This window comes from Coturnix japonica, chromosome Z, assembly GCF_054131305.1.
Source record: "Coturnix japonica strain WE chromosome Z, WE-NBRP24, whole genome shotgun sequence".
Lineage (NCBI taxonomy): Eukaryota > Metazoa > Chordata > Aves > Galliformes > Phasianidae > Coturnix > Coturnix japonica.
Genome location: NC_140702.1, coordinates 52,258,249 through 52,270,382, shown reverse-complemented (window position 1 = coordinate 52,270,382; position 12,134 = coordinate 52,258,249). Strand labels below are relative to the sequence as shown.

Genomic DNA, 12,134 nt, shown 5'->3' with positions numbered 1-12,134 from the left:
GGAATGTTTCATGTTTTGCATGGAAGCATTTTTGCTGATAAACAGTTGATCTTTATTAGACACGATGAACACTTGAATAATATACCTTAATAGCAGTGCTTTTGGTGGCATCTACTTTTGACTGCTCCCTCTGGCATTTACAAGAATGTATAAGGATATTTGTGTAGGAATACTGTCGATACATAGGAAGGTTCTGCAGTCTTCATCACTGGAGGACTGTAAGAACAGAATAAGCTGAATGTTTGCCAGGATTGGTTTGTACATTTGATCATTGGGTACCTGATCCTGCCTCTGACTGCGCTGGATGTACTTGAGCAACTTTTCAAGGTTTTTGTAGACATGATTTTTATGATTCAGTGACACACGAGACACCAACAGCTCACAATTGAGCAATGAATTCTCAGCATCCTTGAAAAACCAAAGTCAGCATGTGCAGACTTACGGCTCCAGGATCAATCATCGTTCTTGCAAATATGATTAAAATTGAATGGAGAAGAGGGAAAAGAGTCTTAAGGATTCAATTCTGGCTCATATATGTACATTCACCTACAAAGGAGTGCTGTTTTTTTGTTGTTTTGTTGTTGTTGTTGTTGTTGTTGTTGTAGTTTTGTTTTGTTGTTGTGTTTTTTTTTTTTTGTTTTTTTTTTAAACAGTAACACCTACTTGCAAACATCTGTATAATTTGCTGGAGAGGGAAGAAATGATAAATGGTACTTTTGTCCTGAGCATGTAGTACCACTTCAGTTCTCTCTGGTGTTGCCAGTAATAGCCATTTAATTCTAGACTTTGCAATCTGGAAATGAGATCAGTGTACCTGCATGGGTTACCAGTTTCTTAAATTCCAAAAGCAAATCTGTTATCTGCTGTTTAGTGCTCAGTCTCTGACTAAACAGTGAAGAGCCCTTTTGCTTTGTACTCACAGACTTCCTTCTCCTCCTCCTCTCTTGAAAGCTCTGTGCAGAGGAACAGCTTTTTCACCACATGAGGTCCTGTTGTGGAGTGCTGCTGCCATTAATGTTCTGTCACGTTGTCAGACTGTGATGACTCAGACATGTTAAAAAAAAAAATCCAAACTTCTTGCTCAACTAAAATAGCCTAGGAACAAATTTCTTTTTAAGCAAATTCTAATGCAATTAGTTACGTCATGTTTTCTTTTTGAAAGCTATAATGAATCTCTCACTTTTGAACTGCAGCTTCTTGAATGTGTTGCAGTTTTTTAAACAAAGTTTAGTTCTGTTGGAGTCCACCTGAGATCTTTCACAGATGGGTAAAAACAGAAAAGTCATCAGTAGCTTTGATAGAGCTATGCATGTCTTTAAGCAGGCTGCCCCAGAGTTGTAGAGGCGGAGGCAGTGGGCTGGGGTGATCATGGGATTAGAGGTCAAGGCTCTTTTCATCTCAGTTTATTCATAGCGTAGAAGTCTCGCAACACGCTTTGCAGACCAGCTAGACTTTTGATTCACTCCTTAAGCTCTCACTGCATCCTTTGCAGCAAAAGCAGCTGGGACATGGGAGGGTGAGGAGACTGAAGGTTGCTTGGTGCTGCAGGGAGAGTGAACTGCAGCAGTGTCAACATCAATGGCACTGCTGCCATTGTGATTCTGTTTGATTATTGAGACTGAGTTGCACTAACACAGAGTAGAAGTGGGTGTGGTTACAGTATGACTGCATGGCTTCAATTAGTAGAACTGTTTTTGCTTAGCAGCAGAGATGGCTAACCATTAGTATCTACAGGTGTGGCACATGCTTATGTGCCTGGGCTTCTGCCAGTGCTTGCAAGGCTAGGATCAGAACCATTGGCACCAGATCCCCAGCAAGACCATTAAACATCGATAGCAGCCTCTATGAGAGAGCCATGCCCTGGTCACCAGAGTGGTGCTGCCAGGATTGAGTTGCAAGCTGAGAATCTGGCACATCCTCACGCTTTGTCATTTTGTCAAGACTGCAACAAAATCCACTAAGACTGGTATGCACTGGGTTTCTGTGAACACAGTCATGTAGGTGGTTGCCACGCAGCATGGTTTGTGTTCCTCTTAGTAAAACCCTTAATGAGAATAATTATTAGTTTGAGGCATGCAGAGACTGGAAATTACAAGGGAGGGTGAACAAGGTTTGTGCTGCTATCACAAAGACACCCTGAGGAATGTAAAAGCGGGCTTATTCTAGTAATTACTGTGTGCGTGTGAGATATTTGTGTACAGCTGAGCAACGCGTGGTTTCATGCAGTCATTGATGTAGATCCTCTTTAAAGATGGCACTGTGGGAGGAATATGACAAAAGGTATGGGATTTTCTGTTAATTTCTATCACAATCAGAGCTGCATGTGATAAGGTCAGTGAAATCTTTTTTTCAGGTATGTATTTTCATGGAGATGTGTTGTTTTTTCTAAGCAAGCAAGCCTTTTGTCGGATAATCTGATTCAGTTTTGACTTATGCTTAAATGCTTGTTAGTTTCTTAAACAAAAGATATCTGTGGCTTTATCTGCAAATTTGCGTACAGACAAGGGTCGTGCAACTGAGCTCTGTTTGAAATATCAGTGAAGTGTAAACAACTCATTTCTACTACTAAGCCTACTTGGAAATGAAGTGGCAGGAAAAAAATTAAAGTAGAGCCCATATCAAAGGGAATGTGACTACCCGCTAAGGACTGGAATAATAACAAAACAGTAGGAAAAATTAAGAGGTATTTTAGGGTATACAGCTGAGTGTGTAGGCAGGAAGCTCTATGGTCAAAAGATAAATTACGTCAGATCAGATTCAGAACAAATAAAGGACGCTTGAAGAGGTAATTATGTGTCATAGGGGAGTAAAATAACAAGGGTATCAATTTATGCAGAAGGGAAAAATCTGTGCCTGCCAACAATCAATCAGTTCATCTCTAAACCTAGAATTCATGGAGCTTCAACAGGATGTTGAAGACAAAGGCATCTGCCATCTTATTAATGGTACTACATGTCTTCCTCCAGTGTTCAGCAATTCCAGCTTTCCACAGCAGCATCGATCTAAATATACTGGTTAGTTTTTTTCAGAGAATAGGGCTTAAGCTCAGCTTTACAAGCTGGTACATATGCATGTCTGTGCTTCAGTCCTGGTGAATCAGTGTGTGACATAAAACCCTCTTCCGGTCCTAAATGTGTTACCTTAAAATGCATTTAAGCATACAGACAAATGTGCTTTGCTGAAGCAAAACATTTGTTTTGTGTGTTCTCCTCTAAAATCATGGAGGGGTCTAACTTTAACCTTGCGTATGTGTGTTTTATTAATTTTGTTTTCTTTTGTTTTGTTTTAAAGACAGATTCCAGCCCCTAACACTACATTCTGTGCCCACTAATAGTTCTAATAATTCTATTTTCTGCAGATCTGTTTTCCTAAAGCTTTTGAGATTTAAACTGCAGTCAGATCAGTGTTTTATATGTACCGTCCCTGTGCAGCATGTTGGCTGAGGGGAAAGTATTGATCTCTAGATTTTGGAGCAAAGGGAGAAAATGGTCATTCCAGATGACTGCACCCTTATCCAGTCCACAGTCTCTGACGTTTAACTCCATAGCTGGAGCTTGACAAGGAGTGTATTTTTAGGATAGTATCCAGGCTTGACCTGAAGACTCCAAGTGCTGCAGAACTTATCACAATATTTGGGAATTATCATTCACCTTTTCTTTCAAAAATCTGTACTTTCCTTTGTTTGAACTTACTAACTTCTGAACACTGGATATTTTTTCCTGTCTACTGCTGTAGAACCGTGGAGCCCTTTCATTTCCCATAGTATTTCCAATGATCATTGGTTTATATTTTTGTGGAATCAGAAAAATTATTTGAACTTACCTTTTACACATATCTTAGCACAAGGGGTCTGACTTAATAAAAATATGCTGTTTAAGAAAAGGGACTGTGGTGCTTTTTAGTTCAATTGCTAAACATTTGTTTATGATGAAATACAGTTCATGGCGGGGATATTAATACTAGAAAAAGAAAAAGGGTATTGAGTATAGTTTGTATTTATGGTGTATTTATAGTGTAGAAATCATGGTGGTATTTCATTGGTATTTCCTTGAACACATCAAACACACTTTACAAATGGTGCTTTCTCTTACTGTGTAAGAACTCATAAGCAGTTCTCGTGCAGTCATAGCTTCAGATGATATCAAAAAGTGTCTGGTTGATTCCCATAACCCTGTGCAAGGTAAGTAATCAGTATGAGCCTGTATGACCCTCCTTTTATTCTTTTCTTCTGAGAAGCTGAATACAATCAAACATGCTATACCCACAGTATAAAAATTATAAAGAGTAGAATTTTCTGAAAGCCTGAGCAGTAACTCACGTGTATCCCTTAGAAACTGAGTGAGATCAATGGAAGTCACTACTGGAAAATCCTGCCTCAATGCATTTGTTTCACTGCTTAATGAATAATTGTTGTTCCTGTTTTCTCTTTAGGGCTCTTCCTGCCATGATGCAGTGGGTCCGAACTCAGAAACCAGGAGAAAGTGGTGTGAATATTATCACTGCAGATTTTGTAGAACTTGGTGACTTTATCAGCACTGTTATAAAGCTCAACTATGCCCTGGATGAAGGTGAAGATGACACTACTTGATAGTACTGCAATATGTTTGTTGTTGCGCTACTTAGAATTCAAAAAACAAACAAAAAAAAAAAAGAAAAAGAAAAAAAGAAAAAAAAAGTTTAAAAAAAAAAAAGAGAAGATTGCATTTTAAAAGAAATATTGTGTAAAACACTGATCTTCCTAAAACACATTGAAGTGTTTAGGGCTTTAGTGGCTGAGCTTAGGGGAAATATTTTAATCAGTTATGATCATTTTTTACATTTGTGTTTTGTGTGAAGAGCAAAACTAACCATGTTTACAGTGTTTGATATAGGAAGACCATTTACATGTTTTCCATGAGATACCAAATGCAATTCTTGTGTTCTGTGGTTATGAGCAGTGCCAAGAAATTTGCTGCTTTCAGCACAGTGGGATGTGTGTTACCCTCTGACTGCCCACAGCAAGATTCCCAAAGGTGTGAACATTACACCAGGTGTCTAAGGACAGTATATATGGCCCTAAAATTTTTAGCCACTACACTTCATCTGTTAGGTGATTTAATGGATTGTATTTATTGATAGCTACAGGTTTAAATGCCTTTGTGAAGTAAATACAAAGTCATGGCTCCAGCTCATGTATAATCACTGGACAGTAAACACAATGCATTACTCCACTTGTGCAGAGCATTGACTAAATCCTGCTTGCTTTTCAAATCCTGCTTGCTTTTCATTCTCAAAATGGAGTTTTTTCAGTGTCTCTGCCCCAAGTTAAGTAAGTCAGCAGTTACGTAGTGATGGGCTAAGTCTGTACTAGGTGCTGCCAATGTGTATTTTCCATGGCTTTAGCAGGTATAGCCATTTTCTATGGCTTTATTTAGGACAGCTTGGAGCACTGCTCCTTCCCAGGACCAGTCTCATGTAAGAGTCTGATCCAACATCCATTGAATTTAATAGAGAAATTTACCGTGTTTAGCATGGACTGGGTATGGAATCAATGAGCAGGATTTTGTCCTGTAGTAGAAATATGCTTTCTGCAGGACTAAAAATATAGTTTAGAAAAAAATAGGTGCAGTCTGAGCTTCTTTTTGGAGTACCTGTAAATATCACACCTCTACTGATTAAAAAATAAAAATCAGTGTCAGTTTCACAGTGAAAAACTGCTGTACTAAAGAGTGTAGTAGTTCAATATCTAGCAAAAAACAATATGCTATAGTCCTTACATTGTATGTGGGAAATAATGCAGCATAACACAAGTTTAGAAGTCTGTTGAATGGCACTGTTCTAGCAGTGGAATCTGATTGCTGCGCTTTTAACAAAGCATTTACAATTCAAATATATTGAAAAGTTAGGAAGTTATAAAATAAGAGCATTGACACTGTATAACACCTAACTGGATATACACTCAGCTCTGGAAAGCAAAACATTTCATTTGTGCGAACCAGTAGATGCTATATTGCCATACAAGGAAAATACTCTTTGAAACGTTGCAGTGCTTTATAGGGTAAGAGTAGGGTCAAGTTTCCATTGGAATTGCTGGAACTTTCCACTGAGTGAGAAGGGAGAAAACATCATATGGTACTAAGCTATTTTCTGTCAGATGGTAATGACTACCATCTATCATCAGATTCTGTCCAAACAAAAATGGTCTCGTTGAACAGGTGAGTTATGGGGGATTTGTTGGTTGGTTTTGTTGTGGTATTTTGTTGCTGTTGTAGTTTTGTGGGTTTATTTTAAATCATTTTATGAAGAAGTGGGTTAAAATGAACACTTGCTGCTATTTTGTATTGAGAGAGGGTGCCTTGGAAAATGTGTGTGTGTGTGTGTGTGTGTATGTGTACAGCAGAGAAACATTTAAGTGTATCTGTGCTTTGAAGATAAATTATAAACATATGTATACAATACAGAGACATCCATGCACACTTCCATAGTGCTATTCTGGAGGAATCATATAAATTTGCTTGAAGAAAACTGCAAGTGCTAGGAAGTTATGATGCCTCCTGGACTAGCAGTTTTGTCTGTGTTAAGAGTGTAAAAATCATCCTTAGTGAAATCTGTGATCTAAGCCAGTTAGGATTTGTACAGCATTAACATTTGACTCAAATTGATCTAAAATATTTACCAAGAGCCACAGCCCATCTTAGCATTGAATGAGGGGTAGAGCTTGGTGCTTTCATCCAGGGCTACAGAAGATGTCAGGTGGGTTGGTGCACGTTGTCAGTCTCCACAGCTTTGTCAAGTAAAATTAATGTAATGGACACATAAAGTAAAACCTGAGCATTTGTGTTCAGGAAGCTTGTGCAAACTGAAAACTTGTTTGTTTTACTTAGTTCGTAAAGCGTTTCCTTTTCTTCCATGTGGAGTGTGTCATAGAGAAACATGAAAGTGTTTGCTGATTTATTCAACACGTGGTGTGAAGTGCTCCTTTTATCCTTTTGTGTAGCTGGATTTACCTGCTTCCAGATTCTTCCTGTCATTCTTTAGCTACCTTAAGTACATCCTGAACTATCCTTCTAACGTAAAACAGTCAGGATCTTTGGATGGAGCACAAACTGGGTTTGTTCTTTTGGATTCTGGCTGACAGTCTGTTGGATCTAAGAGCACCAACACTGAGATCCTCCTGGGATCCCTGGCTCAGATACACACCAGGCACACCAGGCATCTCGCTTACACAAGGGTGTACTCAAAGCAAAAGTTCTGCTTGTTGAAGAAAACATGTGTGTGCGTGTGCCTATATATATGAATAAATATAAATCTATATCATATCTTCTGCTTATTGATGTTGATGTTGTTATGAAATGTTTGCTTAGCATCATTGTATTTGAATTGTCATTTGGGTGCTGGAAAATAAAAGCAAAAGCAAAAAAAAAAAAAAAAAAAAAAAAAAAAGGAAAAATAAGACCAATCCTCGGACAAGAAGGATAATTGACAAACCACATAGTTTCTCCATTAATTGGGGAAAATGTTAAATTTTGGTCAGAAAATTTGTTTTCATTTTGCTGTCGATCTCCTTTCTGTTGGAGAAGCACAGTACCTTATGATGGGGACAGGTAAACAAACTTGCCTTAATTACTAAAATAAAAGAAGTGGAGGTGGGGGGGAGCATGCTCTCCACTCTTTCCTGGCGATTTCATCTGTAAGGCACCAAAACTGTAATCAAACTGTCTTGATGGGGATACACTCCCAGCTGGATATCACCTGGGAGATCTCGCCAGAAAAGAACAAGCCAGAAAAGACTATGCAACACTACTGGACCACTCTAGAGGCCCGTGTTGCCATCCATATGCAGCTAAAACTTTTTAATTTCATCCAGAAACGTGCTTGCAGAAGAACTGCAGGACTGGGTTGGACTAGTTGTCTGACCTCATTCATTTGGGAAGTTTGTACCCGTGTGTTATGAGGGATCCTGCGTGGAAAGTTAGATGACTGTAATCAGACTATCAGAGGAAAAATACCTGTCTACACTATTGATCTCCATGAGCATCCTTTTTATTTAAAATATGATGTCACTTGCTGTCAAAGCATTTTCCTATGTTTGTTTTCCCTCTTGCTATGTTCACTGGGTGCACGTGAAGCAGCATTGCTTTCTGACCCTTTTGTGTGATTACTAACACTTTCTTTCAGTGATGGAGAGTTACAGCTGCTTCATACAACTCAAGATGAAAGGCAGTGGAGCAGTTTCTTATCTAGTGTAAAGCTAAGTGTCTCCATCTTTCAGTTTGTGCTGGCTAAGGGTCTCTTTGTTTGATGTTGGCACAACTTGAGTTGATGGGAAACATTACAGCAGCTGGTTCCAGAAGTACGAGTCCAGCCTTTGGCAAAGACTCAGAATCAGACCAAAGGAGCTTAGTTTTAAAACCAGGAGGCTATTTACTTTCGCTTGCTGTTGGTTTTGTTACTAGTTGTATAGGTTCTGCCATTTCAAGCCATTCTTTTAAAAATACATATATGTGTGTGTATGCATTTGCACACGAGTGTGAGGGAATGTATGATTCTGTATGCTGGGCTAAGTCCTTCTGTCATACCGATACAAATCTAGGCTATTTCTAGTAACTTCAAAGCATTTGCTAATGTTTTACCCTGGGATGAGAGGAAGCACAGTCATTGACTAGTAAGTATATGCTGTGTTGCAAAGGACATAAAAAATCTGGGGGTTAACTCCTCTAGATTGAAGAAGTGGAGTGCCCTGAAAATATAGTTCTAGTGCTGTTTATGCTGACTATAGTATATGGAGCATTAGGTGTTAGCAACTGAGCAGTCTATTTGGTGACTTCAGGAGTTCAGTTAACACCATTTCAAACTTCTAAACTCTTTTTCAGTGAAGTAAAAGCTAATCGCATATATGATGTATTTGCCATATCTCAGTGGTAGCTTCTGTGTTACATACAGTCAACGTTATTCTGAATCGTATATGTTTACCAATGATGAGGTTAAAATATGCTCTATCGTATATGCAATGTATTGATTATAGGTATGTTGGAGTTCGGTGATGTATTAATTTTAACTGTGTTGCTGTTCTGTAGATACGTGTGTGTATGGAAGTATGGGTTGTCTACATTGTATGAGGAAATAATAATTAATCCTAAAGGAAAAGGGCAGTTATGTAACCTGCCTTAATGCATTTGCATAATCTTGTTTAAAGCCCATAATTACAAGTTCTGATTTCAGACATTACTGGGGATTGAATTTAGGGCTGACTCCCTCACTTTTCTGCATTAAGGAGTTAAACTTGAAGTTACCTGGAGCTCACTTACGTATCGGCAGACAGAGAAGAGCATGTTTGCACAACCTTGATTGTGCGTGGTGGCAAAGATGTGGTTTCCTGTGTGCTACAGAGCAAATCACTTCCATGCACACGCAGCTCCTGTTGATGCCAGGAGGAATTGTGTCCATGCAATTGAAAGATATGAAATTCCTCTTCCAGGATGCAGATATGACATTAAGGTTGTGGTACCCCAGCTTTTTGGAAGTGTCTGGATGCTGTGCAGTATTGCTCATGTCTCATATTGGAATTTAGCTGTAAGTTTGCAGTAAGAGCTTTGAACTCTGTTCCAATCCAGATAGGACTGTAAAAATTCGTATGTAAAAAGGATGAATATCTGAGGCTAAGCAGCCTGGCCTGGCATATCCACCTACAGCATTCTGCTTTCAGGAGCCTTGACAGCTTAAATTAAGATGGTTGTAGTAAATTCCTGGAGGCTGACAGGGCCTAGTGCTCTAGGAAGGGGAATGTAAATCTCTCCACTGCCCACAGGTATGACCTCCCCCCTCACCACTCCAACAGCTAAATCTAGCTCTCCTTTCATGGTTTCTTGTGAGAGATGCCTCTGCTTGATTCTAAGGGTGATGCTGAAAGACTTGAAGAGCAAAGGGCGTGCCTCATGCCTAGCTGGTTGGATAACAGTAGGCAGAGCATTCTTGCTTGGCAAGAAGTCAGACTCAGCAAGACTTGAGCAGTGACAGAAGGGAGGCAGAAGTCCACCTCGAGTCCCTCTTCTGTTATCTTTGTTCAGCTACAGTGCAGCATCTTTCCAGTTTTCTCCTTTGTTTCTGTTCAGTGCTCCTCATCTCAGGTTCTACATTCTCATCCCTTAACTACTTGTGGTGAACAACACTGTGCTCAAAGGGAGTATTAGGGGTTTGTCATCCTCACTAGACCATCACAGTTCACAAGTTCTTATAAAGTATGCTGCTAAAAGATGGCACTGTCTGATGTCTGATGGTTATCTCCACACTCAGATGACACACACATGTCCTCTTTGAAGGACCTCACCTTGTCTGGTGAGAAGTCAATCATGCACTTTCTCTCTCCAAATTAAAAGCAAACTGGATTATAAGCCAATGAGGATCTCCTGATTTTTAGGTGAAGTTAAGCTTTTTTCCTGCAGTGGAATAACAAAGACTAGTCTCTTCCCTTGGTTTTAGGTTCTGCCAAAGTCACTTTGATCAGCAAATGCCTAGAGTGGGTTGAATGCTTGAACTGGAAAATCAGTTTTGCTGTGAAGCTGGGATCCTTAAAGCAGAATCCTGGGCTCTGTGTGTAAGTATTATTATTGAAAAGGATGATAGAAGCTTAAAATTATAACTTTAAAAGGAATAGAAAGGCTTGTCAGGACAGATGTTAAGTTTTTAGCCTGCCTCAGACATGAATAGCTTTAGGATCACACAAAGTGATAATTAGGATGTTATTGCCACACTGCCTCCTGATGATGTACAGGGTCTCTGTACAGAAGCCTTATTATTCCAAATGGGCGTCAATGCATTTGAATGACTTTCTTCACTTCTGTAGGAAGAATGAATGTGTAACATTAAGGACATGGAGCTCCATGTGTGTTGTGCCCACAAAAGGTTCACAGAGCTGCACCTTCTCTTTTTAGGATCTACTTAATGGTACTTTAATAAATGTTGTGTAAAAAATGCCTACAGTTCTGTATAGCAAATGTGAATTTTTATGAGAAGAATGTGTATTAATGTATAAATAAATAAATAAATACTGTTTCTTTGTATCCAGTGAAACATCTAATAAAGTTCTGGTACCTGTGTTCTTGGTTTACGGCTTCATTGCTGCATTCTAGGTGTTCTATATGAGAGGCTTCTTAAACACTATCTTTAAGGTGGTCTCAAGTCAGCTGTTAAACTCAAGCTGTGCTACCATGTCAGAGGCATGCAGAGACTGCTCTGTGAGGGCACTGCGGTTACTGTGCGGCCACTGAGCACCACAGGACACCAGCATGCATTTGTGTCATGGGAATACAGCAGGCTCTGTGGTTCTACTTCCACCTGGCAGGGCTTTCCACCTCCAGTGTGCCTCTGCCACTAAGCCCTAGGGCCCCTCTCTACAGCCTGGATGAGCCCGTGCAGCTGTGTCTTGTACCAAGGAGGGAGATGGGAAGCAAGGACTCAGCTTCCAAAAGTGGGTTGTTTCCATCTTGGTTTGTGCAGCACTCTGATGATAGAGAATCGTAGAATCCTTAGTGTTGGAAGGGACTTCAAATGTCTTCAACTCCCCTGCCGTGAGCAGGGGCATTCACAGCTAGATCAGGTTGCCCAGAGTTTGAACAAGCCTGGCCTTGAAAGTCTCCAGGGATGGGGTGGGGCATCCACCACATCTCTGGACGGCCAGTGCTGTTCCAGTGCTTCACCACTCTCACTACAGAAGACATTTTGGTTGTATGCAATCTAATTCTACCCTCTTCAAGCTTGAAACAATTTCCCCTTGTTCTGTCACCACAGACCCTGCTGTCCCCTTCTTTGCTGTAGCTCCCTTTCAAATACTGAAAGGCTGCTATCAGGTCACCTTGCAACCTTCTCCAGGCTGATAAGCCCCAGCTCTCTCAGCCTGTCATTGTAGGAGAGGTGTTCCATCCCTTGGATCATTTTTGAGGCCCTTCTCTGGATGCACTCCAACTGGTCCGTGTCTCTCCTGTACTGAGGACTCCCCATCTGGATGCAGTGCTCCAAGTGAGGTCTCACCAGCACAGAGTAGAGGGGCAGGATCATCTCCTTCACCCTGCTGGCCATGCTTCTTTTGTTGCAGCCCAGGATATGGTTGCCTTTCTGGACTGTGAGTGAACACTGCTGGCTCACGTCCAGTTTGCCAT

At 40.2% G+C, this 12,134-nt stretch overlaps 1 protein-coding gene across 1 annotated transcript in view; it reads left to right on the top strand.

Annotated features, from left to right (window-relative positions):
• PLCXD3 (phosphatidylinositol specific phospholipase C X domain containing 3) overlaps positions 1 to 11,074 on the top strand; it is a 92,370-nt gene extending 81,296 nt beyond the window's left edge. The window contains exon 3 of the mRNA XM_015848691.3: positions 4,432 to 11,074. Coding sequence (XP_015704177.1) covers positions 4,432 to 4,588 — 157 coding nt within the window. The 3' untranslated portion in view covers positions 4,589 to 11,074. The remainder of the gene's footprint in view (positions 1 to 4,431) is intronic.
• Positions 11,075 to 12,134: the final 1,060 nt, after the last annotated feature.